Raw genomic sequence first — 25216 nt, forward strand, 5'->3', positions numbered from 1 at the left:
TTACAGGCGTGAGCCACCGCGCCCCGCCGTTATAATCATCTTGACCAAGTTTCATTAAGTCCTCTGAGGCTCTGATCCCTCATATGCAAAATGGGGATAATATATTTAATAAAATTCATTCATTAAACTCTTGTGTTCAAGGTGTGCATATAATGGAGACTGCAGCTCCTTCCTCTTTCCCCATTTCATTCCACGTAGGTCATTTATCCTTAACTTCTAAAATAGACTCTACAAGCACTTAACCGAGGGGACGCAGCTATACAAATATTATTTTGCAGATTTCCCTTTATTTCTTCTTCTTTCCTAGTCCACCTAGGCTCCCGCCCCACCCAGCACCAGGCCACGCCCCGGCGTGTTACGGAAGCACGCTCCGTGCGTCGCGTCGCGTCGCGTCGCGGCGCTCACTGGGGGCCCGGCTTTTGCCCGCTGCTGCCGCCGCCGCCGCCGGCCGCGGCTGCACTCCCAAGATGGCGGCTCCTCCGGGCGAGTACTTCAGCGTTGGGAGCCAGGTGTCGTGCCGGACGTGCCAGGAGCAGCGGCTGCAGGGCGAGGTGGTAGCCTTCGACTACCAGTCCAAAATGCTGGCTTTAAGTATCCTTCCCTGCGTGGAGCCCGAGGCCGGGCCGGCGTGTAGGTGCCGTGGTCGGGGGGTGGGGGACGACGGCGGCGGCCGGGGCTCTCTCCGGGCCTAGGGGCGACCGGCTATCGCGGCGCCCGGGGCGCATGCGCACGGCCTTGAGCTCCCCTCCCCCTCCCGCGGGCCCTTCGGTCAGCTTTGGGGACCCTGTCTCTCCCCCCTTGCGGGAGCTGGGGCCTGACCAAGGATCGGGGGTGGAGGAGAGCATGACACGGGGATGGCTTTTCGGGGGGAACGTTATTAGGGGGGACACGGTGATTAGGAGAGTGGGTTGTAGTGGGAGGGGGCTGGTGGATTGGAGCCCGGATGGAAAGGAGGGGCGGGTAAAATGTTATGAGGAGGGGTGTGTAGGGTAAGGAACTGCTGGTAGGGCAAAGGTATGGAATTTAGTAGGGCATGTCCACTGATGGGATTTTGTCCAAGAAAGGCAGTGGGATGGTGACCAAATGGTCCTTGCCTGTTTTGGGGGAGAGTAAGCGCAGGGCAGAGTTTGTATCTGAACTGGGGATCCTGGTTTGTTTCGCTGATGAGTGTGTATGTGTGGTAGGGGGCTGTGCTGATTTTTAGGCTTCTCGGTCATTTGGAAATTGCTGTTTAGGGGATGTTTGCATTGGAAACCTGGTCCAGAGAGGGCTTGCCACGTTTTTCAGGGGCTTATGTGGGTTGGGTATGTGTGAATTACAGGTGATAGAGTGAAGTTCTCATGCTCCCTTGCTCAGTCCAGCACATGGAGTCCTTACTTTTACGGAGTAGTAGCCTCCCTTTTGAAAGTAGCAATGTTAAACTGATTGGAAAAGGTAGCCTGCTTCTTTGGGGTGGAAATAACTTCTGAATTATTCCAGGAAACTCAGTCTTGGAAACGAAACACTTCCTAGTTGGAATAAGTGTGCCACAGCTTCCCCTTTTATGTGAGCTACAGGTGGGTATATTGCAATTTTTTTTTTGAGGAGTAATTCATTATGGCTTTTTTTTTTTTTTTTTTGAGACGTCTGTCGCCAGGTTGGAGTGCAGTGGCGCCATCGCGGCTCACTGCGACCTCCGACTCCCTGGTTCAAGCGATTCTCCTGCCTCAGCCTCCTGAGTAGCTGGGATTACTGGCACGAACCACCATGTCCAGCTAATTTTTGTATTTTTTTTTTTTTTCAGTAGAGACGGAGTTTCACCATGTTGGCCAGGATGGTCTCTGTCTCCTGACCTCGTGATCCGCCCTTGTGATCCACCTGCCTCCGTCTCCCAAAGTGCTGGGATTACAGGTGTGAGCCACCGCTCCCGGCTTTTTTGTGTGTGTGTGTGTGGCGGGGCTGGACAGAGTTTTGCTGTTGTTGCTCAGGCTGGAGTGCAATGGCGCCATCTTGGCCCACCGCAACCTCTGCCTCCCGGGTTCAAGCGATTCTCTTGCCTCAGCCTCCTGAGTAGCTGGGATGACAGCCGTGAGCCACTGCGCCCTGCCATTGCATCTTTCAAAATGGAGTTTTGTACTGAGTCTGCTGCCTTTGAGTGGCAAGTATTTTAATTCATTTAACCATTGCTTGTAGATTTCTAGCTTAGGAAGATGTCCTTTGAAACTAATTACAGCAAGAATAGTTGCTTTTTTAAAAAATAAGAGGTTACACTTGGAACAAATAAGACCTTTTACATTAGTAGTTTAGTTGGAAGGGTCTTGGAACTAGGAATTACTCAATTTTTAACTGACATACAGTGGGCACTTAAATGGTTGGGGAATGAGTGTGTGAATGAATGAATGGGATTAACTGGCTGGGTCACCTTAGGTGAATTTCGTTTCCAGTGCTGTAGATTTCTCCTCTGCAAAATGGGAAAGCTCACATCTGAAAAAGTAAAAACACCGTGCAGATATAGAGAGTATTATACGAAGAACAGAAATGTCTAGCTCTTTTGTCTGGTTCATAGGTTCAAGACAAACGCATTAAATCTGCGTTATGCCACTCCATAAAACCAGTAGACAGAAGGTGACAGAATTCCTTAGGAGGCTTCCAAGGGTTTGGGCAGGAGGAAGGTGACAGGCGGGGATTTCCTGAGGTGAGCTGTGATTCTTATAAGGCCCTCTTGCTCCTGGCATGCCTTTTAAAGCCTTGTGTGAATTGTGTTTTCTGTGTCCCTTTGGGGATGTGTCAGTGCCTCTGCTTGTCCTATTTTTCCTTAATTTTTTTTTCTTACCAGAATGTCCCTCTTCCAGTGGAAAGCCCAACCATGCAGATATCTTGCTTATAAACTTACAGTATGTTTCAGAAGTGGAAATAATTAATGACCGAACAGAAACCCCTCCTCCCCTAGCTTCACTCAATGTTAGTAAGGTAAGGACTCAAGGGCGAATCTGGCTCTCTAAAATCATGGGAAAGATGAGTCTCATTGACTCTTGGTGATACACTGTTGTCTATTTTTCATTTTTTTAATTGACTTAAAATTGCTTCTTCTGATATCTTTTTAGAAAATACATGTTTAGTTTTTCTCTTTATTCATGGTTGTTGTCAGTAGATCTTAAGAAATAAGCTTAACTCTCAAAGAAGTTGAGAACTTGTTTTTGCCTTTATGAAAGAGGACTTTTTTTTTTAACTTAAAGTTTTTTTTTTGTTCTTTTTTTTTTTGAGACGGAGTTTCGCTCTTGTTACCCAGGCTGGAGTGCAATGGCGCAATCTCGGCTCACTGCAACCTCCGCCTTCTGGTTTCAAGCAATTCTCCTGCCTCAGCCTCCCGAGTAACTGGGACTACAGGCGTGCGCCACCATGCCCAGCTAATTTTTGTATTTTTTAGTAGAGACGGGGTTTCACCTTGTTGACCAGGATGGTCTCGATCTCTTGACCTCGTGATCCACCCGTGTCGGCCTCCCAAAGTGCTGGGATTATAGGTGTGAGCCATTGCCCGGCTAACTTAATCGTGGAGTACATGATGAAATTCTGGTGATGGTGGGGTTTGGGTGGTGGCATTGCCTATGAATGTCCTCAAATTGTGTGTATGTGGATGTGTGCATACGTGAATATATGCGTTTTCTGCATGAAGATCCGAAATGTTTTTCAGATTCTCAGAGGGATTCATGACCTATAAAAGTTTGAAAGCCACTGTTTTAAAGGTTCTTTTTTCTCTTTATGTTTGAATTTTGAGTTCTAACAATTACACGCTTAGCATATTTTAATCTTGCACATACAAATTGATCTCTGGGAATCCCCAAGTCACTTTTGTGTATGTGTGAACAGGGCCTTGCTTTGTTGCCCAGGTTGAACTTAAACGCCTGGGTTCAAGTGATCCTCCTGCCTCAGCCCTCTGAGTAGCTGGGATTATAGGCGTGCGCCATCATGCCTGCCCAAGTTTTTTTTTTTTTTGAGACGGAGTTTTGCTCTTTTTACCCAGGCTGGAGTGCAATGGCGCGATCTCGGCTCACCATAACCTCCACCTCCTGGGTTCAGGCAATTCTCCTGCCTCAGCCTCCTGAGTAGCTGGGATTACAGGCATGAGCCACCACGCCTGGCTACTTTTGTATTTTTAGTAGAGATGAGGTTTCTCCATGTTGGTCAGACTGGTCTTGAACTCCCTATCTCAGGTGATCTGCCCACCTCAGCGTCCCAAAGTGCTGGGATTACAGGCATGAGCCACTGTGCCCAGCCTTTATTTATTTTTGAGACAGAGTCTGTCTCTGTTGCCCAGGCCAGAGTGCAGTGGTGGGATCTCAGCTCATTGCAGGCTCTGCCTCCCGGGTTCAGGTGATTCTCATGCCTCAGCCTCTGGAGTAGCTGGAGCTACAGGTGTGTGCCCCCACACCCGGCCAATTTTTTTTTGAGATGGAGTTTCGCTCTTATACAGGCTGGAGTGCAGTGGCACAGTCTTGGCTTACTACAATCTCCGCCTCCTGGGTTCAAGCAATTCTCCTGCCTCAGCCTCTGAAGTAGCTGGGACTACAGGCGTATGCAACCACACCTGGCTAATTTTTTGCATTTTAGTAGAGACCGGGTTTCACTTTGTTTCCCAGGCTGGTCTTGAACTCCCAAGCTCAGGCAGTCTGCCTGCCTTGGCCTCCCAAAGTGCTAGGATTATAGGTGTGAGCCACTGTGCCTGGCACAATTTTTGTATTATTGGTAGAGACCAGGTTTCAGCATGCTGACCAGGCTGGTCTCGAACTCCTGACCTCAAGTAATCTGTCTGCCTCGGCCTCTCAAAGTGCTGGTATTACAGGTGTGAAGTATTATGCCAGGCCTCAACTCATTTTTTTTGACAATTCAGTTTATTTGGTCAAAATTGATGTTGAACAGTAATAACGCCCAAGCCCTGTCATAGCCTGTGCTGTCCCTTGTACTTGGAACAATTTTCCTTCCAGAATGATTGGAAGGAAAAAGCCTTACCCATCAGGACTTTGTTAAATGGCACGTCTTCCAAGAAGTCTTCTCTGATCACCTAAAGTAATAAGGTTAAAGTAATTTGCCAGCATTATTCTCTCCCATAGTACCTTGTCCTTCACAGTTAAGGTGACCATTATTTGTAGTCCAACCTGGGACATTTTTCGGAGTAAAGGAGAATGCTTTTATTTTACACTGGGATGACCGGTATAGATTAATGTGTCCTGGGCAAATTGGGACCTAAGGTTACCCTATTCATCGCTTTTTTGTAATTATATATTTGTTTACTTGTCTAGTGTCTGTCTCACTAAACTTTATTCTGCAAGAATGGGAACCACTCCTGTTTTGTTTGCTATTGAATATACAGAGCTTGCACAGAGTTTTTAGTAAATATTTGTTGGATGAATAAGTTATGCCTCCGGTTTTAGTAGCAGGTGCCTTTCATGAAGTCTTTTGAATTAGTGTGGTGGAAGTTTTTCCCTCTAGAGGAGTCTTGTAATAATGTGTATTACTTTGCCTCTCTTGGGAATGTGGTGTATTCTCTACAGTTCAGCAAAGCAAGGAAACACTTAGGCAACTGAAATAATAGAGGGTAACTGAGGCTAGTGAATGTTGTTACCTCAGATCTGGAACTCCTATCTTGTCAGATTCCAGGGAAATGCCACATATTTTTTAGTGATGGCCAGGGACAGATTTGGAAGGCTATTGAGTTTCATATGGGTGTTGTCATATACGAGATGTCCCATTCTTTGAAGCCTATAGGGTTTTGAAACCCTGGCTTAGTAATACATCTCCTACTACAGTATAGGAGGAACTCTTTGGGTGGTCTTTGATTTGCTTATGAACATTTAAAAGACTTGTGAAATAATTTATTTCTAGTATATTAAAGAATATAAACTTGCAGTATGTTCTGTAGGCTCTAAGTTATTTTGGGGTGTTTATAGGGTATGAAAAGTCTGTCAATAGACCTTTAGTAGTAAAGATCTGAAAGATGATTTTCTGAAGTTAGAAAGTTGGCTCTTGTGACCAACAAGTACCACTATTTAGAGGGGCAGGGGTTGTGTGGGTGCGACTGTTAAGTGGGAGCTGTTAAGCAATTCTTGGCTGGGTGAGGTGGTTCATGCCTGTAATCTCAGCACTTTGGGAGGCCAAGGCAAGTGGATCGCCTGAGGTCAGGAGTTCGAGACTAGCCTGACTAACATAGTGAAACTCTGTCTCTAAAAAATAAATAAATAAATAAATAAAATATATATATACACACATAGAAAGAAGCAGTTCTTTTCCTATATTTGACCTCAAATAGAAATAGCTTTTGGTAGGCCAGGCATGGTGGCTCACATCTGTAATCCCAGCACTTTGGGAGGCCGAGGCAGGCTGATCACAAGGTCAGGAGTTTGAGACCAGCTTGGCTAACATAGTGAAAACCCTTCTCTACTAAAAATACAAAAATTAGCTGGGCGTGGTGGCACACGCCTATAATCCCAACTACTCAGGAGGCTGAGGCAGGAGAATCACTTGAACCTGGGAGGCAGAGGTTGTGCCATTTCACTCCAGCCTGGGAAGCAAGAGTGAAACTCTTGTCTCAGAAAAAAAAAGAAAAGAAAACATAAAGAAATAGCTTTTGGTTAGCTTGTGGATTATCTTTGCCTTTAGGATTTTGCTTTCTGCTGGTCAGTTTTCCTATTTTAATAGCATTGTTATAAACTAGCCGATTACCCACTCTTTGAGGAAAGCAGCAGGAAGTAATAGCTTGGGGAACACCAGAAATCTTTACTTTTCTTACTGTCTGGCCTGCTTGCCAAATCTTGAAAAAGGTTTGCTGGGAAGAGGAGTCAGAAACTAAAAACTAAAATTAGGTTGGAGGGTTATCTTTGGATTTCGTTTATCCCTTCGTTTGCAGAGATGTTTATGAGTAAGCTATATTGGCTTTCCCTTGAAACCAACCTTTTAGGATGCTTTGTGATTCTCTTTGGAGATCGACTTAGAATTAGAGAGAGCCTCTTGCTGAAAACAGCTGATTTGGGCAGCTATTATAAACATGTTGCATGAATGACATGAAAAGTTCATCTCATTTTTAAGAGCATGGACTCGAGATTTTCTTAAGATGGAGGATTGTTTAAGCATGTGGAAGGAAACTAACGTATCCTGGGATGTCTGGAAGAAAATGGTTGAAGTATGTAGTGCTTCAGATGCTTGCAGTCTGGAGAAGCACTACTTGTATACTCTTAACTTTATTTTTTATTTTTATTTTTTGAGACGGAGTTTCGCTGTTGTTACCCAGGCTGGAGTGCAATGGCGCAATCTCAGCTCACTGCAACCTCCGCCTCCTGGGTTCAGGCAATTCTCCTGCCTCAGCCTCCTTATACTCTTAACTTTAGTCGAAGGTACCATCACATGTTGTCTCATCTTGCTGACATAGTAAGTGCTCTGCTTAATTAAACCTGTTGATATAAACCAGACAATTGTTTACTCTGACTTAGCAGGACATGGAAGAGAAGGGCTTTTACAGGAAATACTTAATAATAGCTCAACTAGGGAAGGTATAAACTAGCAACTTCTTGGAAATTGGCCCGTTTTGCTTTCCAATGATAGTTCACTTCAGGCTAAGCAGTTTTATTTCTATCTCCAGCAATAGCATGTAAGAGGAAGCTTAGAAGAGGACAGTAGGGTTGCAGTGGGGGAATTATTATTATTTTTTTTTTGAGACAGGGTCTTACTCTGTTGCCCAGGCTTGAGTGAAGTGGTGCTATCTTGGCTCACTGCCACCTCTACCCTGCTGGGTTCAGGCGATTCTCCTGCCTCAGCCTCCCAAGTAGTTGTGATTACAGGCGCCTGCTACCATGCTCAGCTAATTTTTTTTTTTTTTTGAGACAGAGTCTTGTTCTTTCACCAGGCTGGAGTGCAGTGGCACGATCTCGGCGATCTCGGCTCAGTGCAAGCTCCATCTCCTGGATTCAAGCGATTCCTCTGCCTCAGCCTCCTGAGTAGCTGGGACTACAGGCGCACACCACCATGCCCAGCTATTTTTTTGTATTATAGTAGAGTAGGCCACGGTTTCACCATGGCCAGGATGGTCTCGATCTCCTGACCTCATGATCCGCCCACCTTGGCCTCCCAAAGTGCTGTGATTACAAGCGTGAGCCACCGTGCCCGGCCCCCCAATTTTTTTTTACCTCATCAATGTGGTAACAAAATGATGTTGAATGAAATGACATTGTTTGATGACCTAGAGTATTTTGTCAGTGCTCCCTAGCATTGCATCTGACATTCAGTCAGAGATTGGAACTTGCCACCCAAAGACTGGGGAAAATCAGAATTATACTGGCTACCATTAATATGTAATATCTTACTATTAAAAGATGTTTTTAAGAGACCTCTGGTGATCAGAATTAACATTAATTTCCAAGGGGGTGTTACCAAGTAACATAGTTAATTGAACACTTCTCTGAGTTTTGGAGGTTAGGATGAGCAGTCACAGAACTGAAATGGCTGTGCTTTCCACCTCTGAGTCACTTAGGAAGGGATTTGTTGACACAGCCAAGTCCGATGGAGGTAATCATTTGTTTAGATGAATACATGCAGCATATCAAAATGATATCTATGTCTTAACACTTTGATGAGTTGGAGAATACTTTTCTGGAGGAGATGTTAGGGGAAAGAGGTGGTCAGCAGGAAAAGAGACAAAGCATGGAATATAGAAATACACGGGTAATACAGAGTTTGGGCATTCACCTCCCTTACCAAACCACAGACTGAGTTACTAGCTTTTTTTCTCCATTTATTACCCATTTATTCATTATTAACAAGCAGAAAGTGATCAAATGGAACCAGGAAGAAGAGATTCAAAGGGCTTATCCTTGGCTCCCAGTAATAAGTGAGTTGGCTGCCATTGAATTAAAATGGTTATCTGAAGTTAGATCTGGGAGTAGAGGGGCCTGGTAAAGCTGAGAAGATGGAAAAGTCACAAGGTTCAGTTTGTTTTTGTTTTTGAGACAGGGTCTTGCTCTGTTGCTCAGGCTGGAGCGCAATAACATGATCATAGCTCACTGCATCCTCAACCTCCCAATCTCAAGCAATCCTTCTGCCTCATCCTTCTGAGTAACTGGGGCTACAGGTGTGTGCCACCACGTCCAGCTAATTAAAAAAAAAAACTTTTTTTTTGGCTTGAGACATGGTCTCACTATATTGCCCATGCTGGTCTCAACCTCCTGGCCTCAAGTGATCCTCAAACTTCAGCCTTCCAATGTGCTGGAATTATAGGAGTGAGCTACTGTGCCCAGCCAGTGTTCACTTTTTTTTTTTTTTTTTTTTGAGATGGAGTTTTGCTCTTGTTGCCCAGGCTGGAGTACAGTGACATGATCTCAGCTCACTGCAACCTCCACTTCACAGGTTCAAGTGATTCTCTTGCCTCAGCCTCCCGAGTAGCTGGGATTACAGGCATGTGCCACCATGCCCAGTTAATTTTTTTTTTGAGACAGAGTTTTGCTCTTGTTACCCAGGCTGGAGTGCAGTGGTGCGGGGTGGGCTCGCTGCAACCTCCGCCTCTCAGGTTCAAGTGATTCTCCTGCCTCAGCCTCTGGAGTAGCTGGGATTACAGGCATGTACCACCACGCCCAGCTAATTTTGTATTTTTAGTAGAGATAGGGTTTCTCCCGTGTTGGTCAGGCTGGTCTTGAACTCCTGACCTCAGGTGATCCACCTACCTTGGCCTCCCAAAGTGCAGGGATTATAGGAGTGAGCCACTGCGCCTGGCCTAGGGTTCACTTTTAAAAGAAACTAATAGTGTTTACCTTTAGGTATCATGTCACATTGAGGGAGGAATTCATTTTTATTTTGAATTCTACCAGTTTCACAGCTAAAATTCAGTATAATCCTGTGGCTTTCTGGTGATTTGAGGGTTAAACCCAAGTATCAGTAAATCCTGGGGTTGATAACGATAATTATTGCATTGTGGGCTATGTTTATGAACCTAGTCAAAGCAGGGCTCTTGGTTGTATCTTTTTATTTATTTATATGTATTTTTGAGACAGGATCTCACTCTGTCACCCATGCTAGAGTGCAGTGGTATGATCTCTGCTCACTGCAACATCTACCTCCTGTGCTAAAGCAATTCTTGTGCCTCAACCTCTCAAGTTGCTGGGACTACAGGCATGCACTAACACGCCGGGCTAATTTTTTTTTTGTATTTTTGTTAGAGACAGGACTTCACCATGTTGCCCAAGCTGATCTCAAACTCCTGAGCTTAGATGACCCACCCTCCATGGCCTCCCAAAGTGCTAGGATTACCAGCATGAGCCGCCGCACCTGGCCCTTGGTCATATCTTGACCCTAATGTGTTGAGGTTTGCTGTAGAGTCAGAGATGGCCTGGCCAGCCTATATTTAGCTGTGTATGTTTTAGTAGGAGGTAGAAGATATATGAAAGTGGGAAGGAAAAACCACTTGTCTAGGGCAAGCAAGAATTTTTTTTGCTAGAGATAGTTTTTCTGGCTTCTAAAGGATATAACCTGTTGATTAGCTTGTTTAGAAAATGTTGCTGGCCGGGTGTGGTGGCTCACACCTGTAATCCCAGCACTTTGAGGCCAGTGGATCACAAGGTCAGGAGTTTGAGACCAGCCAGGCCAATATGGTAAAACCCCGTCTCTACTAAAAATACAAAAATTAGCCTGGTGTGGTGGTGGGCCCCTGTAGTCTCAGATACTCAGGAAGCTGAGGCAGGAGAAGCGCTTGAACCTGGGAGATGGAGGTTGCAGTGAGCCGAGATAGTGCCACTGCACTCCAGTCTGGGGGCAGAGTGAGACTCCATCTCAAAAAAAATATTGCCAAGACCACAGTCCCTGGTGAGAGTCCACTGGTAAGACTTGCACCTGGCTTTAAGCAGACAGTTATTACATCATAGAAGTGTCATGAAGACACAAGTGGGAGATGGGGAGGAAGAGCCCATCATTGCTTAGTGCCAGGGGCATGATAAATAGTGATTGGTGTCAAATGGGTCAGAACGGTGGAATAATTTATTGCCATTTTAAAAATCACTGACTTGCTGGGTATGGTGGCTTACACCTGTAGTCCCAGCAGTTTGGCAGACTGAGGTGGGTAGATGGCTTGAAGCCAAAAGGTCAAGACCAGCCTGGGCAACATAGACCCTGTCTCTACAAAAAATACAAAATTAGTCAGGAGTGGTGCATGTGCCTGTGGTCCCAGCTACTCTGGAGACTGAGGTGGGAGGATCACCTGAAACTGGAGGGGAGATCAAGGCTGCAGTGAGCTGTGATCATGCCATTACACTCCAGGCTGGCCAGCAGAGTGAGACCCTTTCTAAAAACAAAAAACAAAAAAACCCCATTGGTGTTTTGAAGTCAGATTCAATGGCATTCAAACTTTGGGGTCAACCTGACAGAATCATGATGGGGGTGCAGTGCTACAGGCTAGAACTCATGACTCAGTTCAGGTTATAGTGTATGGCAGCATGCTGACACAGTGGGGCTTTTGTTAGGCCAAAAGTTTAGTTCCCAAGGGGACCTTCTTGGCCTCATAGGACATGGAAGGGGGAGGGGGAGAACTGTTATCCTCCTGAAAAGATAAATTGCTGAGCCCAAGTGAGTCTGGCAGAGTTGTGCCATTCGTGTGTTTTTGCAACCATCTCTGTATCCAACCCCTGACGTGGATAAGCACATTAGAGTGGGTCAGTGATGGTATTTCCTCCAGTATTAAGAGAATGGTATTCTTTTTTTTTTTTAATTGCATTTTAGGTTTTGGGGTACATGTGAAGAACATGCAAGATTGTTGAAGAGAAGGGTATTCTAAGTAAAACTTTTTCTGGCAGAGACCAGGCTTGGTGTAGGGTAAGGGAACCAAACAAGTGGTAGAGTCAAATTCTAGCAATGAAATTTTTAAGACTAGCTCAGGTAAATATCAGAAACTACCCAGAGATTGAAGCAAATTCTAGCTGAGCTGGAGAATTAAAGGGTCCACACATTATGCTAAAAGTAGTGTGGAGTAAGATATAGAGAATTTGAAGAGCAGCAGTTTTTTTTTTTTTTTTTTTAGTAGAGACGGGGTTTCACCATGTTGACCAGGATGGTCTCGATCTCTTGACCTCGTGATCCACCTGCCTCGGCCTCCCAAAGTGCTGGGATTACAAGCGTGAGCCACCGCGCCCGGCCCTCTAGTTTTGGTTTTTGTTATTTTTGTGTTTTAACAGAGTCTCACTGTCGCCCAGGCTGGAGTGCAGTGGTACAATCTTGGCTCACTGCAACCTCTGCCTCCTGGGTTCAAGAATTCTCTGCCTCAGCCTCCAAAGTAGCTGGGATTACTGGCGCCCACCACCATGCCCAGCTAATTTTTGTATTTTTAGTAGAGACAAGGTTTCACCATCTTGGCCAGGCTGGTCTTGAACTCCTGACCTCGTGATCCACCCATCTCAGCCTCCCAAAGTGCTGGGATTGCAGGTGTGAGCCACCGCCCTGGCCTTTTTTTTTTTTCCTTTTTTTTCTTTTTCTTTTTGAACTTTTTCTATAAAGGGCCAAATAGTAAATCTTTTACACTGTATTGGCCATATGGTCTTGGTCACAACTACTCAGCCTTGCCTTTGTAGCAAAGCAGCCATAGATAAAGTATAAACAAATGGGCATAGCTGTTCAATAAAACTTATCTAAGACAAGTGTTTAGCTGAATTTGGGCCACAGGATGTAGTTTGCCAACCCTTGGTATAGAGTGGCAAGCATTTTACGGAAGACACTTCAGATGTGACAATGGAGGAGGGGCTTGAAAAATAAATGACAATTATTCAGAGAAACGGAAGGAAGATAGACGGAATCAAGCTGATTTGGGAGTGCTCAGTTTTGCCCATCTCTGCAATTTAGAACTTGATGCTTTTCTGTTGAGCTGAACTGGAGGTTGTTAGTTCTCAAAAAGAGGGGAAGAGACTATTAAAGAACAGTATTTATTTTTAAGACAGTGTGTAGCACTTTAAAAAGTGAGCTAGACGTGGTGGCTCACGCCTGTAATCCCAGCACTTTGGGAGGGGAGACCAAGGCTGGGTGGATCACTTGAGATCAGGAGTTTGAGATCATCCTGACCAACATGGTAAAACCCCATCTTTACTAAAAAATACAAAAATTAGCCAGGCACGGGAGTGCATGCCTGTAATCCCAGCTACTCGGGAGGCTGAGGCAGGAGAATCACTTGAACCTGGGAGTTGGAGGTTGCAGTGAGCCGAGATGGTGCTATGGCATTCTAGCCTGGGTGACAGAGCAGGACTCCTTCTCAAAAATAGCCGGGCATGGTGGCGCACGCCTGTAATCCTAGCTACTCAGGAGGCTGAGGCAGGAGAATCACTTGAACCCAGGAGACGCAGGTTGCAGTGAGCTGAGATTGTGCCATTGCACCCCAGCCTGGGCAACAAAAGCAAAACTCTGTCCCAAAAAAATAAAATAAAAAGTGAAAAAATATGAGCTTATTGGCTAAAGGAAGGTTGGATTACTGTTTATGGATTTTTCTTAAATGACTGACAAACCACCACATCTGTGCTAATAATAATAATAAAATAATAATGACGGCTAACATTTGTACCGTGCTTTACAGCTCAGGGTACTTTTTTTGTTTTTCCTAATCCTCAGAGCCATGCTGTGAGATGGCTAATTTGAGACTAATTTGAGCGTGCAATCTTAGAGATAGGCTGTTATGGTCAAATTTCAGCTTACATCCCAGCTAGTTTTCTCTTTGGCAAAACCATGTGGTAGTTCTTACAACAGTACTTCGTTTCAGTCTCAGGACTAGAAAATTATTCTCTTGGTGTCCAGGAGATTAAGTTGTCTGTTGTAGCTATTTTTTTTTTTTTTTTGAGACGGAGTTTCGCTCTTGTTACCCAGGCTGGAGTGCAATGGCACGGTCTCAGCTCACCGCAACCTCCGCCTCCTGGGTTCAGGCAATTCTCCTGCCTCAGCCTCCTGAGTAGCTGGGATTACAGGCACGCGCCACCATACCCAGCTAATTTTTTTCTATTTTTAGTAGAGACAGAGTTTCACCATGTTGACCAGGATGGTCTCGATCTCTTGACCTCATGATCCACCCACCTCAGCCTCCCAAAGTGCTGGGATTGCAGGCGTGAGCCACCATGCCCAGCAGCTCTCAATGTTTTGTGACATTATTACAAATAACAAAAACTTGACATTGGTGACAGTTTTTGTTTTAAACTAGATTGAAAGTAAAGCTTCACTTATAGTGTGTATTGACAATGATTCTGTATTATATGGTAAGATTACGATGGTTTTTACAAGAGTCCTGTAGAAACCTGGAGACTCAGGCGATCATGTGGCCCCCTGAATTTGCAGGGTGTCCTTCATAACTAAGCACTTAGCATATCTTAAGTTTCAAGTGCAGACTTGCCTGATTTATTTTATCTAGTCTTGGAGCATCACAAAATGATGGATCCAGGTAATATATTTATCCTTATTGGTTGTGCTTTCTCACACATTATCTGTTCTCTTTGAAGCATCCCTGTTAATAACCTTTAACAAAAAAGCATGTTCTTGAGTCAGGGTGAGAATGGAGCCCTTGTTGGAGGAGAGGCCCTTCACAAAAGACAGTTGTGGCTGGGCACAGTGGCTCATGCCTAGAATCCCAGCACTTTGGGAGGCCTACAGGGGTGTATCACTTGAGGTCAGGAGTTCGAGACCAGCCTGGCTAACATGGTGAAACCCTGTCTCTACTAAAAATACAAAAAAAAATTAGCCCGGCATGGTGACATACACCGGTAATCCCAGCTACTCCGGAGGCTGAGGCAGAAAAATTGCTTGAACCTGGGAGGTGGAGGTTGCAGTGAGGGGAGATTGCGCCACTGCAAGGTTCCATCTAAAAAAAAAAAAAGTTGTGTTCTGTTCTGGGGGCATTGTTTGGTAGAAATGCCAAAATGTACTGGTTAAAAAGACAGCCAGGCAAGGTGGCTTATGCTTGTAATCCCAACACTTGGGGAGGCTGGGTTGGGAAAATTGCTTAAGCCCAGGAGGTCGAGGCTGCAGTGAGCTGTGTTTGCACCACTGCACTCCAGCTTGGGCAGCAGAGTGAGACCCTGTCTCAATAAACAAAAAACAAAAAAGTCAAGTTCTTCTGCTCTAAAAAAAAAAAAAAAAAGAATTTTAGTGTTTGATTCAGTGTTTCTGTTTGTTTTTTTAAAGACAAGGTTTCACGCTGTTGTCCAGGCTAGTGTGCAGTGGTTCAGACACAGCTTGCAGCAGCCTTGATGTACTGGGCTCAGGCAGTCCTCCCACTTCAGCCTTTCAAGTAGCTGAGACTACAGGTGTATGCTGCCACACCTGGCTGATTTTTTTTTGTCGTTTGTTTTTTTTTTTTTGAGATGGAGTCTTGCTCTGTCGCCAGGCTGGAGTGCAGTGGCATAATCTCGGCTCACCACAGCCTCCGCCTCCCCAGTTCAAACAGTTCTCCTGCCTTAGCCTCCCGAGTAGCTGGAATTAGAGGCACTGCCACCACACCCAGATGATTTTTGTATTTTTAGTAGAGATAGGGTTTCAGCATGTTGGCCAGGCTGGTCTTGAACTCCTGACCTCAAGTGATCCACCTGCCTCTCAAAGTGCTGGGATTATAAGCATGAGCCACTGTGCCTGGCAGTGTCATCCTGCCCCAGCTACATACTACAGTTACATACTTAATGGTGGGAAAATAACTAAAAAGAAGAAACTAAGATGGAGTCTGTCCTGCCCAAGAAGCTAACATGAAGCCTGAACAGCTCTCAGTCTGAGAAAGAGTGAGTCAGTTTTAGCTGACAAAAAACAGGTTATCACAGACTCAGGCCATCCTCCTGCCTTGTCCTCCTAAAGAGTTAGGATTACAGGTATGAGCCACCAATCCTGGCCTGATTCAATATTTTATTTTATTTATTTATTTATTTATTTATTTTTGAGACGGAGTCTCGCTCTTGTTACCCAGTCTCGTGCAATGGCGCGATCTCGGCTCACCACAACCTCCGCCTCCTGGGTTCAAGCAATTCTCCTGCCTCAGCCTCCTGAGTAGCTGGGATTACAGGCATGCGCCACCATGCCCAACTAATTTTTTGTATTTTTAGTAGAGACGGGGTTTCACCATGTTGACCAGGATAGTCTCGATCTCTTGACCTCGTGATCCACCCTCCTCGGCCTCCCAAAGTGCTGGGATTACAGGCGTGAGCCACCGCGCCCGGCCCATTTTATTTATTTATTTTTTGAGACAGAGAGTCTCTGTTGCCCAGGCTGGAGTGCAGTGGCGTGTTCTTGGCTGACTGCAACCTCTGCCGCCCAGGTTCAAGCAATTCTCCTGCCTCAGCCTTCCAAGCAGCTGGGATTACAGGCACCTGCCACCATGCCTGGCTAATTTTTGTAGTTTATTAGTAGAGACAGAGTTTCACCATCTTGGCCAGGCTGGTCTTGAACTCCTGACCTCGTGATCCACCTGCCTCAGCCTCCCAAAATGCTGGGATTACTGGTGTGAGCCACCGCCCCTGACCTGATTGAATATTTTGATCATTGTTATTTATTTACTGTTATTTATTCTAGGACACAACTTCAGGTAGGGTAACTGTACTTTTTTAGTTCTGACTGTTGATTTGTAGGGAACAGTGTTTTTTTTTTCTTTCCCCCAAGACAGGGTCTTGCTCTGTTACCCAGGTTGGAGTATGGTGGTACAATCTCACCTCACTGCCACCTTCTCCTCCCAGGCATAAACTACCCTCCCACCTCAGCCTCCCGAGTAGCTGGGACAGCAGGAGTGTGCTACCACATTCAGCTAATTTTTAAAAATTTTTTTGTAGAGACAGGGTTTCACCATGTAGCCCAGGCTGGTCTTGGACCCCTGAGCTCAAGGTATCCACCCGCCTCTGTCTCTCAAAATGCTGGGATTATAGGTGTGAGCCACTGCACCTGGCCAGGAACAGGCACGAGCCACCATGCCTAGTGTGCCTGAACATAGTGGGCATGTGGAAATAAGATGGCCCAGCTGGTGACTGCATAACAAATACACAGAGAAGACAAACTGAGAGTGACTGAACATTTATGTTCAGGCACACTAGGCATGGTAGCTCACGCCTGTAATCCCAGCACTTTGGGAGGCTGAGGCGGGTGGATCACTTGAGGTCAGGAGTTAAGAGACCAGCTTGGCCAACATGGTGAAACCCTGTCTCTACTCAGAATATAAAAACTAGCTGGGTGTGGTGGTGCGTGCCTGTGATCCCAGCTATTCCGAAGACTGAGGTCGAAGAATCACTTGAACCGAGGAGGTGGAGGTTACAGTGAACCAAGATCACACCACTGCACTCCAGCCTGGGCAACAGAGCGAGGCTCCATCTCAAAAAAAAAAAACAAAAAAAGGAAAAAAAAGAGTTTATTCACAGGCATTCAGCTAGGGAACAGTTGACCTGGGGATGCTGATACTCGGGAGATAGATTTTTGAGAGCCTGTTTGTTGCTAGCGAAGAATGAAGGCTTTCCAAGAGCCTACCCCAGATTTGAAACATATGAAACATGCAAAGGCCCTTACAGTGACAGTTGCTCTTAGCCACTCTGGTCTGCCAGAGTGACCCCCATCAGGCTTGCAGGCGTCATAAGCAGTTCTGGGCAGCAGCTGCAGTGTTTCCTAAGCCCTCTATGAGGGCAGCTGGTTGGAAGACCCAAATACACAGAGAAGACAAACTGAGAGTGGCTCATTGGAGTCAGTAGGTCACACCCAGCAGGTTCCTCTCTGGCTTCTCTGCTTCCCTTGTGTCAGCTGTCTCAGCCTGTTAAATACTTGTAGGAGGAATCCCTCTGGATTCCCCATGGCACCTGTGCCTTCCTTGTCTGGGCATGTGGAAATGATGGCCCAGCTGGTGACTGCAGAACAAGATGAAGTGCATATTGCTTAGATTTTGTTCTTCTGGCTCCTCCCTCTTCCTTCCATGTCACTGCGTGCAGAGGTGATGTGTGCCCTTGGTGTTCATAAAATCACTCACTTGCTGGACGCAGTGGCTTCTGCCTGTAATCCCAGCACTTTGGAAGGCTGAGGAGGGAGGATTGCTGGAGGCCAGGAGTTCAAGACCAGCCTGGGCAACATAGCAAGACCCTGTATCTACAGAAATTAAAAAAAATAAAAAGCTGGGTGTGGTGGCGCATGCCTGTAGTCTCAGCTACTCAGTAGACTGAGGTGAAAAGATGGCTTGAGCCCAGGAGTTTGAGGTTGCAGTGAGCTAGGATCATGCCACTGCACTCCAGCCTTGGCAAAAGAGTGTGGCCCTGTTTTGCAGTGTCACGAGCTGAACTCACTGCAGCCTCCGTCTCCCAGGTTCAAGCGATTTTCCTGCCTCAGCCTCCTGAGTAGCTGGGTGTGCACTACCATACCTGGCTAATTTTTGTATTTTTAGTAGAGATGGGGTTTCACAGTGTTGGCCAGGCTTTTCTGAACTGGCCTCAAGTGATCCTCCTGCCTTGGCCTCCCAAAGTGCTGGGGTTACAGGCATGAGCCACCGTGCCCAGCCTAGAAGCCTTTTAATATTGATGTATTTTGGTATCAAATGCATGTACTTTTCTCCTTTGCCCACATCAAGGTGCTACATATAAAATGGGCACAGGAGCCAGGCGCGGTGGCTCAAGCCTGTAATCCCAGCACTTTGGGAGGCCGAGGCGGGTGGATCACGAGGTCAAGAGATCGAGACCATCCTGGTCAACATGGTGAAACCCCATCTCTACTAATACAAAAAATTAGCTGGGCATGGTGGCGCGTGCCTGTAATCCCAGCTACCCAGGAGGCTGAGGCAGGAGAATTGCCTGAACCCAGGAGGCGGAGGTTGCGGTGAGCCGAGATCGCGCCATTGCACTCCAGCCTGGGTAACGAGAGCAAAACTCTGTCTCAAAAAAAAAAAAAAAAAAAAAAAATGGGCACAAGAGGAAACATTGGTTAGTACACAAGGACTGACTGTTTTCACTGGGAATCATGTGGAATGAAAGGAGAGCCAGGTAAGCACAGGTTGTTATGTGCTGTGATTTCAAGTAAGCCATATGCACGTTAGTAACAAATATTTATAAGTTTATGCCTCTTGGTTTCCCTGAACCCAGTGTATTCTTAAATGTGGTGCTTTTTATTCTTTGAGGTGATAACCAGTTAGTTCTTCTAACTGACTGGTACTGAGGCCAGCAGCTAGCATGTTTGCACTGAAAATGGGTGTAGTTTGAGAGATAGTCATTGAATTGTTATGGTTACTTTTTTTTTGAGATGGAGTCTCTCTCTCTCTCGCCCAGGTTAGAGTGCAGTGGCGCAAGCTCAGCTTACTGAAACCTCCGCCTCCCGGGTTCAAGCAGTTCTCCTGCCTTAGCCTCCAACGTAGTTGGGACTACAGGAGCATGTCACCATGCCCAGCTAGTTTTTGTAGAGATGGGGTTTCGCCGTGTTGCCTAGGCTGGTCTCAAACTCCTGGGCTCAAGTGATCTGCCTGCCTTGGCCTCCCAGAGTGCTGGAATTACAGGCATGAGCCACTGCACTTGGCTTGGAAAAATTTTGTTGTTTTGCTCCATAAAGAAAATGAAAAGACGAGCCATAGAATGGGAGAAATCATTTGCAAAACATATATGTTATAGAGCAGTTGTGTCCAGAATATATAAAGAACTTTTAAAATTTGTGTGTGTGTGTATACACACCAGATAAAAAATATCTGTATTTTTAAAATACAGATACCATCTCACTATATTGTCCACATTGGTTTCAAACCCCTGGCTCAACTGTTCTGCCTTCCTCAGCCTCCCAAGATGCTAGGATTACAGGTGTGAGTGACCACGCCCAGCCAAGAAGTCTTAAAACTCAATAAGGCAGGCCAGGCACTGTCGTTTACGCCTATAATTCCAGCACTTTGGGAGGCTGAGGTGGGAGGATCACTTGAAATCAGGAGTTTGAGACCAGCCTGGGCAACAGGGAGACTCCATTGCTAGATAAAATTAAAAAAAAAAAAAAAAAGGTTGGGCAAGGTGGCTCATACCTGTAATCCCAGCACTTTGGGAGGCCAAGGTGGGCAGATCACAAGATCAGAAGTTCGAGACAAACTTGGCCAATATAGTGAAACTATGTCTTTACTAAAAAAAATACAAAAATTAGCTGGCCATGGTGGCGCACGCCCATAATCCCAGGTATTCGGGAGGCAGAGGCAGGAGAATTGCTTGAACCCGGGAGGCCGAGCTTGCAGTGAGCTGGGCGACAGAGCGAGACTTCATCTCAAAAAAAAAAAAATGGCCACGCATAGTGGTGCGTGCTTGCCTGTGGTCTCAGCTACTCAGAAGGCTGAGGTGGGAGAATTGCTTTACTCGAGGAGGTCAAGACTGCAGTGAGCCATGATTGTGCCAGAATACTCCAGCCTGGGCAATAGAGCAAGACCTATCTCAAAAAAGAAAATGATGATAATAAGACAGTCCAGACCCCAGCACTTTGGGAAGCCAAGGCAGGTGAATCGCCTGAGGTCAGGAGATTGAGACCAGCCTGGCCATGCGGTGAAACCCCAACTCTACTAAAAATTAGCTGTGCATGGTGGTGGGGGGCCTGTAGTCCCAGCTACTTGGGAGGCCGAGATAGGAGAATTGCTTGAACCTGGGAGGCGGAGGTTGCAGTGAGCCGAGATTGCACCACTGCACTCCAGTCTGGGCGATAGAGCAAGACTGTCTCAAAAAAAAAAAAAAGACAGTCCAGTTAAAAAATGGACAGAAGCTTTGAATACTGTATCAGAGAAGACACAGTAATTATAATAAGCATATAAGATACTTGATACCATTAGACATAAAGGAAGTGCAAGTGAAAACCACAGTGTGAAACTACTACACTTCTGCTAAAATGGCTAAGATCAGAAAGGCTAACAGTACCCAGTGTTGGTGAGTATGTGACAGAATTACAACTATCAAACATTACTGGTGAGAATGTAAATTATTACAACCATTTTGGGAAACAATTTGACATTTCCTTTTTTTTTTTTTTTTTAAAGGAAACTTCCCTAGCAGGAAGACAGTTACTTTAAAAGTTAAACATACACTTACCATAAATAAGACCCAGAAATTCTGTTCTTAGGTATCTACCCAACAAAAGTAAAAGCATGTCCACACATAAAGATTTTTTACTTTTAAAAAGTAAAATGAGGCCGGGCATGGTGGCTCACACCTGTAATCCAAGCACTTTGGAGGCCAAGGCAGGCGGATCACCTGAGGTCGGGAGTTCATGACCAGCCTGACCAACATGGTGAAACCCCCTCTTTATAAAAAAAAAAATAAATAAACTTAAAAAAAAAAAAGTAAAATGTTTTTACTTTTATACACACAAAGACTTGCATGTGACTGCTGCCAAAAACTGGAAACAACCGGGTGCAGTGGATCACACCTGTAATGCCAGCGCTGTAGGAGACTGAAGTGGATAGATTGTTTGAGCTCAGGAGTTCAAGACCAGCTTGGGCAACATGGTGAAACCCCATCTCTACAAAAAATACAAAAACTTAGCTGGGCATGATGGTGGGCGTCTGTGGTCCCAGCTACTTGGGAAAACTGAGGTGGGAGAATCACTTGAGCCCAGGGGGTGGAGGTTGCAGTAAGCCGAGATTGTACCATTGTATTTTGGCCTGGGTGATAGAGTGACACTCCGTTTCCCAAAAAAACCCAAAAAAACAAAACTAGAAACAATTCAGATTTTGATCAACTGTCCATCAGCTGGTGAATGAGTATATAAAAGGTAGAACTATATCCATACAGTGGAATGCTACCTAGCAATTTAAAAAACTTGATACCTGTAATCCCAGCACTTTGGGAGGCCGAGGCGGGTGGATCACCTGAGGTCGGGAGTTTGAGACCAGCCTGGTCAACATGGAGAAACCCCGTCTAGTAAAAAATACAAAAATTAGCCAGGCGTGGTGGCAGATGCCTGTAATCCCAGCTACTCAGGAGACTGAGACAGGAGAATCACTTGAACCCAGGAGGCGAAGGTTGCAGTGAGCCGAGATCGCACCATTGCACTCTAGCCTGGGCAGCAAGAGTGAAACTCCATCTCAAAAAAAAAAAAAATCTATTGATACATGAAACAAAATGGATGAACCTAAAAAAATTATGCTAAGTGAAAGAAGTCAGAGACATAAATCAACATACTGTATTGTTCCATTTATATGAAATTTCTAGTAAAGGAAAAACTATAAAAATAAGATTTTAAAAAGTAATCTTGGTGATCGTCCCAAGCCTAAAAGGCACATTTTATACTTTTTCTACTGAGGGCAGCTTTTATGGGTTCTCTTCAGTGCTTTGACAAAAACCAGAAACTTACTAACTTGGAATAATTGGGCCACTTATAGGTATATAGTCATTTGCAAAAATATGTGGGAAAATTTAGATTTGTACAGCAGCTAAATTGAGGTTAGAATGACAATTGTTTGCTTTACACAAGAAGGCATATCCATGTTCTGCATGAGTTTTTATGACCAAAAAAAGAGCAAGGTAATCTCCCTCTCTCCCCATCCCCAATTTTGAGGAAAGGAAACACTTCTAGATTCTTTCATTGCAAGCAATCTCCCCCATTGATAGGGACCCCTAATTCATGGGGTCCTCTCTAGGAGATTTTTTCCCATTTGTACAGCTTCCTGGTAAAAGTAGATCCCTGTAGCTGAGTCTAGATCCCTAAAGCATTACTGTAGATTGAGGATATTGGGGGTGAACTGGAAATACATATTCAGCTTACAGTCATTTCTGCTGACTTTTCTAAGTGTCCCCTTACATCATTTAGCATTTGGGATCTGTTTGCCTTAGAATTGAAATGGAGAATTGTCCAATCTCCTTTGTTTTTGGAGCCTTTAGGAGCCTTTACAGAAGATTGCACTTGCATAACTGGTATTTTGGCCCGGGGTTGGAGGGGGGCTGGTATATTTTGAAATCATTGTTCTATAACCAGTGTGTCATTGTTACTCAGGCTGTCTAAATAATCACTTCTGGCTGAGATTTATATCCATTTTATTTTCTCTCTGGCAAAAATTCAAAAGTGGCTCTTCTCCCAGCTTTGTTTTTTCTCCCCTCCTCTAGCTTAATTTGTCAGTTCCATTCTTAAACATTCTGCATAGATGCCTGGTTTCCTGAGCCAACTCTTCTCTCTTACTAAGTGGGGTGATATTATGTTTTTAAGCTACTATGTAGGTGACAAAGACGTTTTACTCTTTGAGTGTTCAGACTATATAGTCAACACAAGCTTTATAGAAGCAGCTTTCTCTGACCCAGCATTTGGAGATGATTTTGATTTTCAGGAATAAAAATTTTTAAAAGGGATTGAGGTTTCAAAGTGAGATCCTCCAGCCTGCTTATAAGGTAAATGTATGCCTGACCACTAGATGCTTCCCAGGAGCTCTGCCACCCTCGTTTTTCCTTCTTACCTTGAAGACTTCAGATTTTTTTTTTTTTTTTTTAATAGAGACAGAGTCCCACTATGTTGCCCAGGCTGGTCTCTAACTCCTGGGCTCAAGTGATCCTCCCACTTCAGCCTCCCAAAATGCTGGGATTACAGACGTGAGCCACAGTGCTGGCCCACTTGAGATTTTCTTAAGGCATTGTTTGGAAAGCAAGATTCAAGGAAACTCCTCCTTAGGTTGCAGTGAGCCGAGATCTCACCACTGCACGGCAGCCTGGGCCTCAGAGTGAGACTCCATCTCAAAAAAAGGAAACTCTTCCTTGTTACCAGGGTTTTTTTGGTGCTTGAGTAAGTGTTGCTTGTTGCTGCTTAAAATACATCAGCAGCAGCTCTCTTTCCATAGAAACTACATAAAAGCTACAAGCCTTTCTTGCTACAGTTGGGATTGCCACTGCTTGGAATGCTGTCAGCCTGTGCGTTTATTTGTCTGTACAGTTATAGCCTGTTGGGGCCAGAATGGCAGCCAGGCCTGAAAGATTATTTATATATTGCTGCTGTATTTGTCTCTCTCCGTGTCCTAGAGATCCTGTGAAAAGGAGCTCTGGCTTAAGATCACTGCAGAGTTCTGCCATTCTTCCCTCTCTTACCCAGGGAGGCTCAAATGACAGCATGAGCTGGCCTTCTGTGCTCACACCCGCTCCTCCTTCCTGAGACAGTCTTTGAAACTCAGGCAAGGACAAGAATACCCAGTGCCACATGGCAATTGAAGGCCTCCTTTTCTTCATAGTCAAACCTAAGCCTTAACAAAGTGCTTACTTTTATCAACAAAGAATTAGTAGACACTTGGTTTACTTCTCCTGCTATAAAACTATGCTTGGTTTATTGTTTGATGGATCAGTGTAAAAGCAGAATATAAATGTTTGAAGATTCCAAGCATCAAAGTACTTTTGGAACATGCTGTAGGTATAGTCCCCTCCCTTTTTTTTTGAGATAGAGTCTCGCTAGTTGCCCTAGATGGAGTGCAATCTCAGTTACTGCGATCTCAGCTCACTGCAACCTCCGCCTTCTGGGTTCAAGCCATTCTTCTGTCTCAGCCTCCTGAGTAGCTGGGATTACAGGCGTGTGCCACCACATCCAGATAATTTTTGTATTTTTAGTAGAGACAGGGTTTCACCTTGTTGGCCAGGGTGGTGTTGAACTCCTGACCTCAAGTGATCTGTCCACCTCAGCTTCCCAAAGTGCTGGGGTTAAAGGTGTGAGCCACCGCGCCTGGCCAGTCCCTCCTTTTATTTAAGGAATTGATGTTTGGGGGACAAACTGTGTGTTCTCGTGTGTGTTGGCGTATGTGCTGCAGCTTTGTTATATTCAGCTGTTTATGTTCATGGGTCTGAAAAGTCTCTGGATTATTTGTTGGACTTTTTCAGATGCACTGTCTGCCTTTAATTTGTTTTAACAAACCTTGTCTAGCACATTTGTTTTGTCTTACACTCAAACAAATTTGTACCTCTGGAGTCTCTAGCAACCAGTAGTGTGGGACAGGGATCAGAAATGTGCTGGAGAGGTGATAGGGATTGACAGGGTAGAATTTACTACATTGTAGTAGACTACCAGATTTTACTAGATTTTCTTTTGATCAGTTTGTGAATTGTTCCACCAGAGGGCAGTGAAGGAACAGACATGACATAGAATTCAGACCCTTTCTTTTTCTCAAAAGCAGGACAGGGTTGCCTTTAGCTGAAGTAAAGATGGACAGTGTCTATGGTTAGATTTACTTGAGTCCTGCCTCCCCTTGTGAGCACAGATAATGGTGCTGGAAAGAGTCTTTCAAGCCTCAAATTGTGGTCTGTGAAGGTGTGGTATGTATTAATTTTTAAAC

At 45.1% G+C, this 25216-nt stretch overlaps 1 protein-coding gene across 3 annotated transcripts in view; it reads left to right on the forward strand.

The window, feature by feature from the left end:
- The first annotated feature begins 316 nt into the window (after positions 1-316).
- LSM12 (LSM12 homolog) overlaps positions 317-25216 on the forward strand; it is a 30717-nt gene continuing 5817 nt past the window's right edge. For 2 of the 3 annotated variants that reach the window (XM_064369611.1, XM_064369609.1), the window contains exons 1-2: positions 460-591; positions 2816-2949. In XM_064369611.1, the coding sequence (XP_064225681.1) occupies positions 468-591; positions 2816-2949 (258 nt within the window). In that variant the 5' untranslated portion in view covers positions 460-467. Of the gene's footprint in view, positions 592-2815; positions 2950-25216 lie in introns of all 3 variants that reach the window. The other variant, XM_012443953.2, reaches the window with a different exon arrangement.

Source organism: Aotus nancymaae, unplaced genomic scaffold (genome assembly GCF_030222135.1).
Source record: "Aotus nancymaae isolate 86718 unplaced genomic scaffold, 86718_ANA_hifiasm-v0.15.2.pri h1tg000089l, whole genome shotgun sequence".
In the NCBI taxonomy this organism is placed as follows: Eukaryota; Metazoa; Chordata; class Mammalia; order Primates; family Aotidae; genus Aotus; species Aotus nancymaae.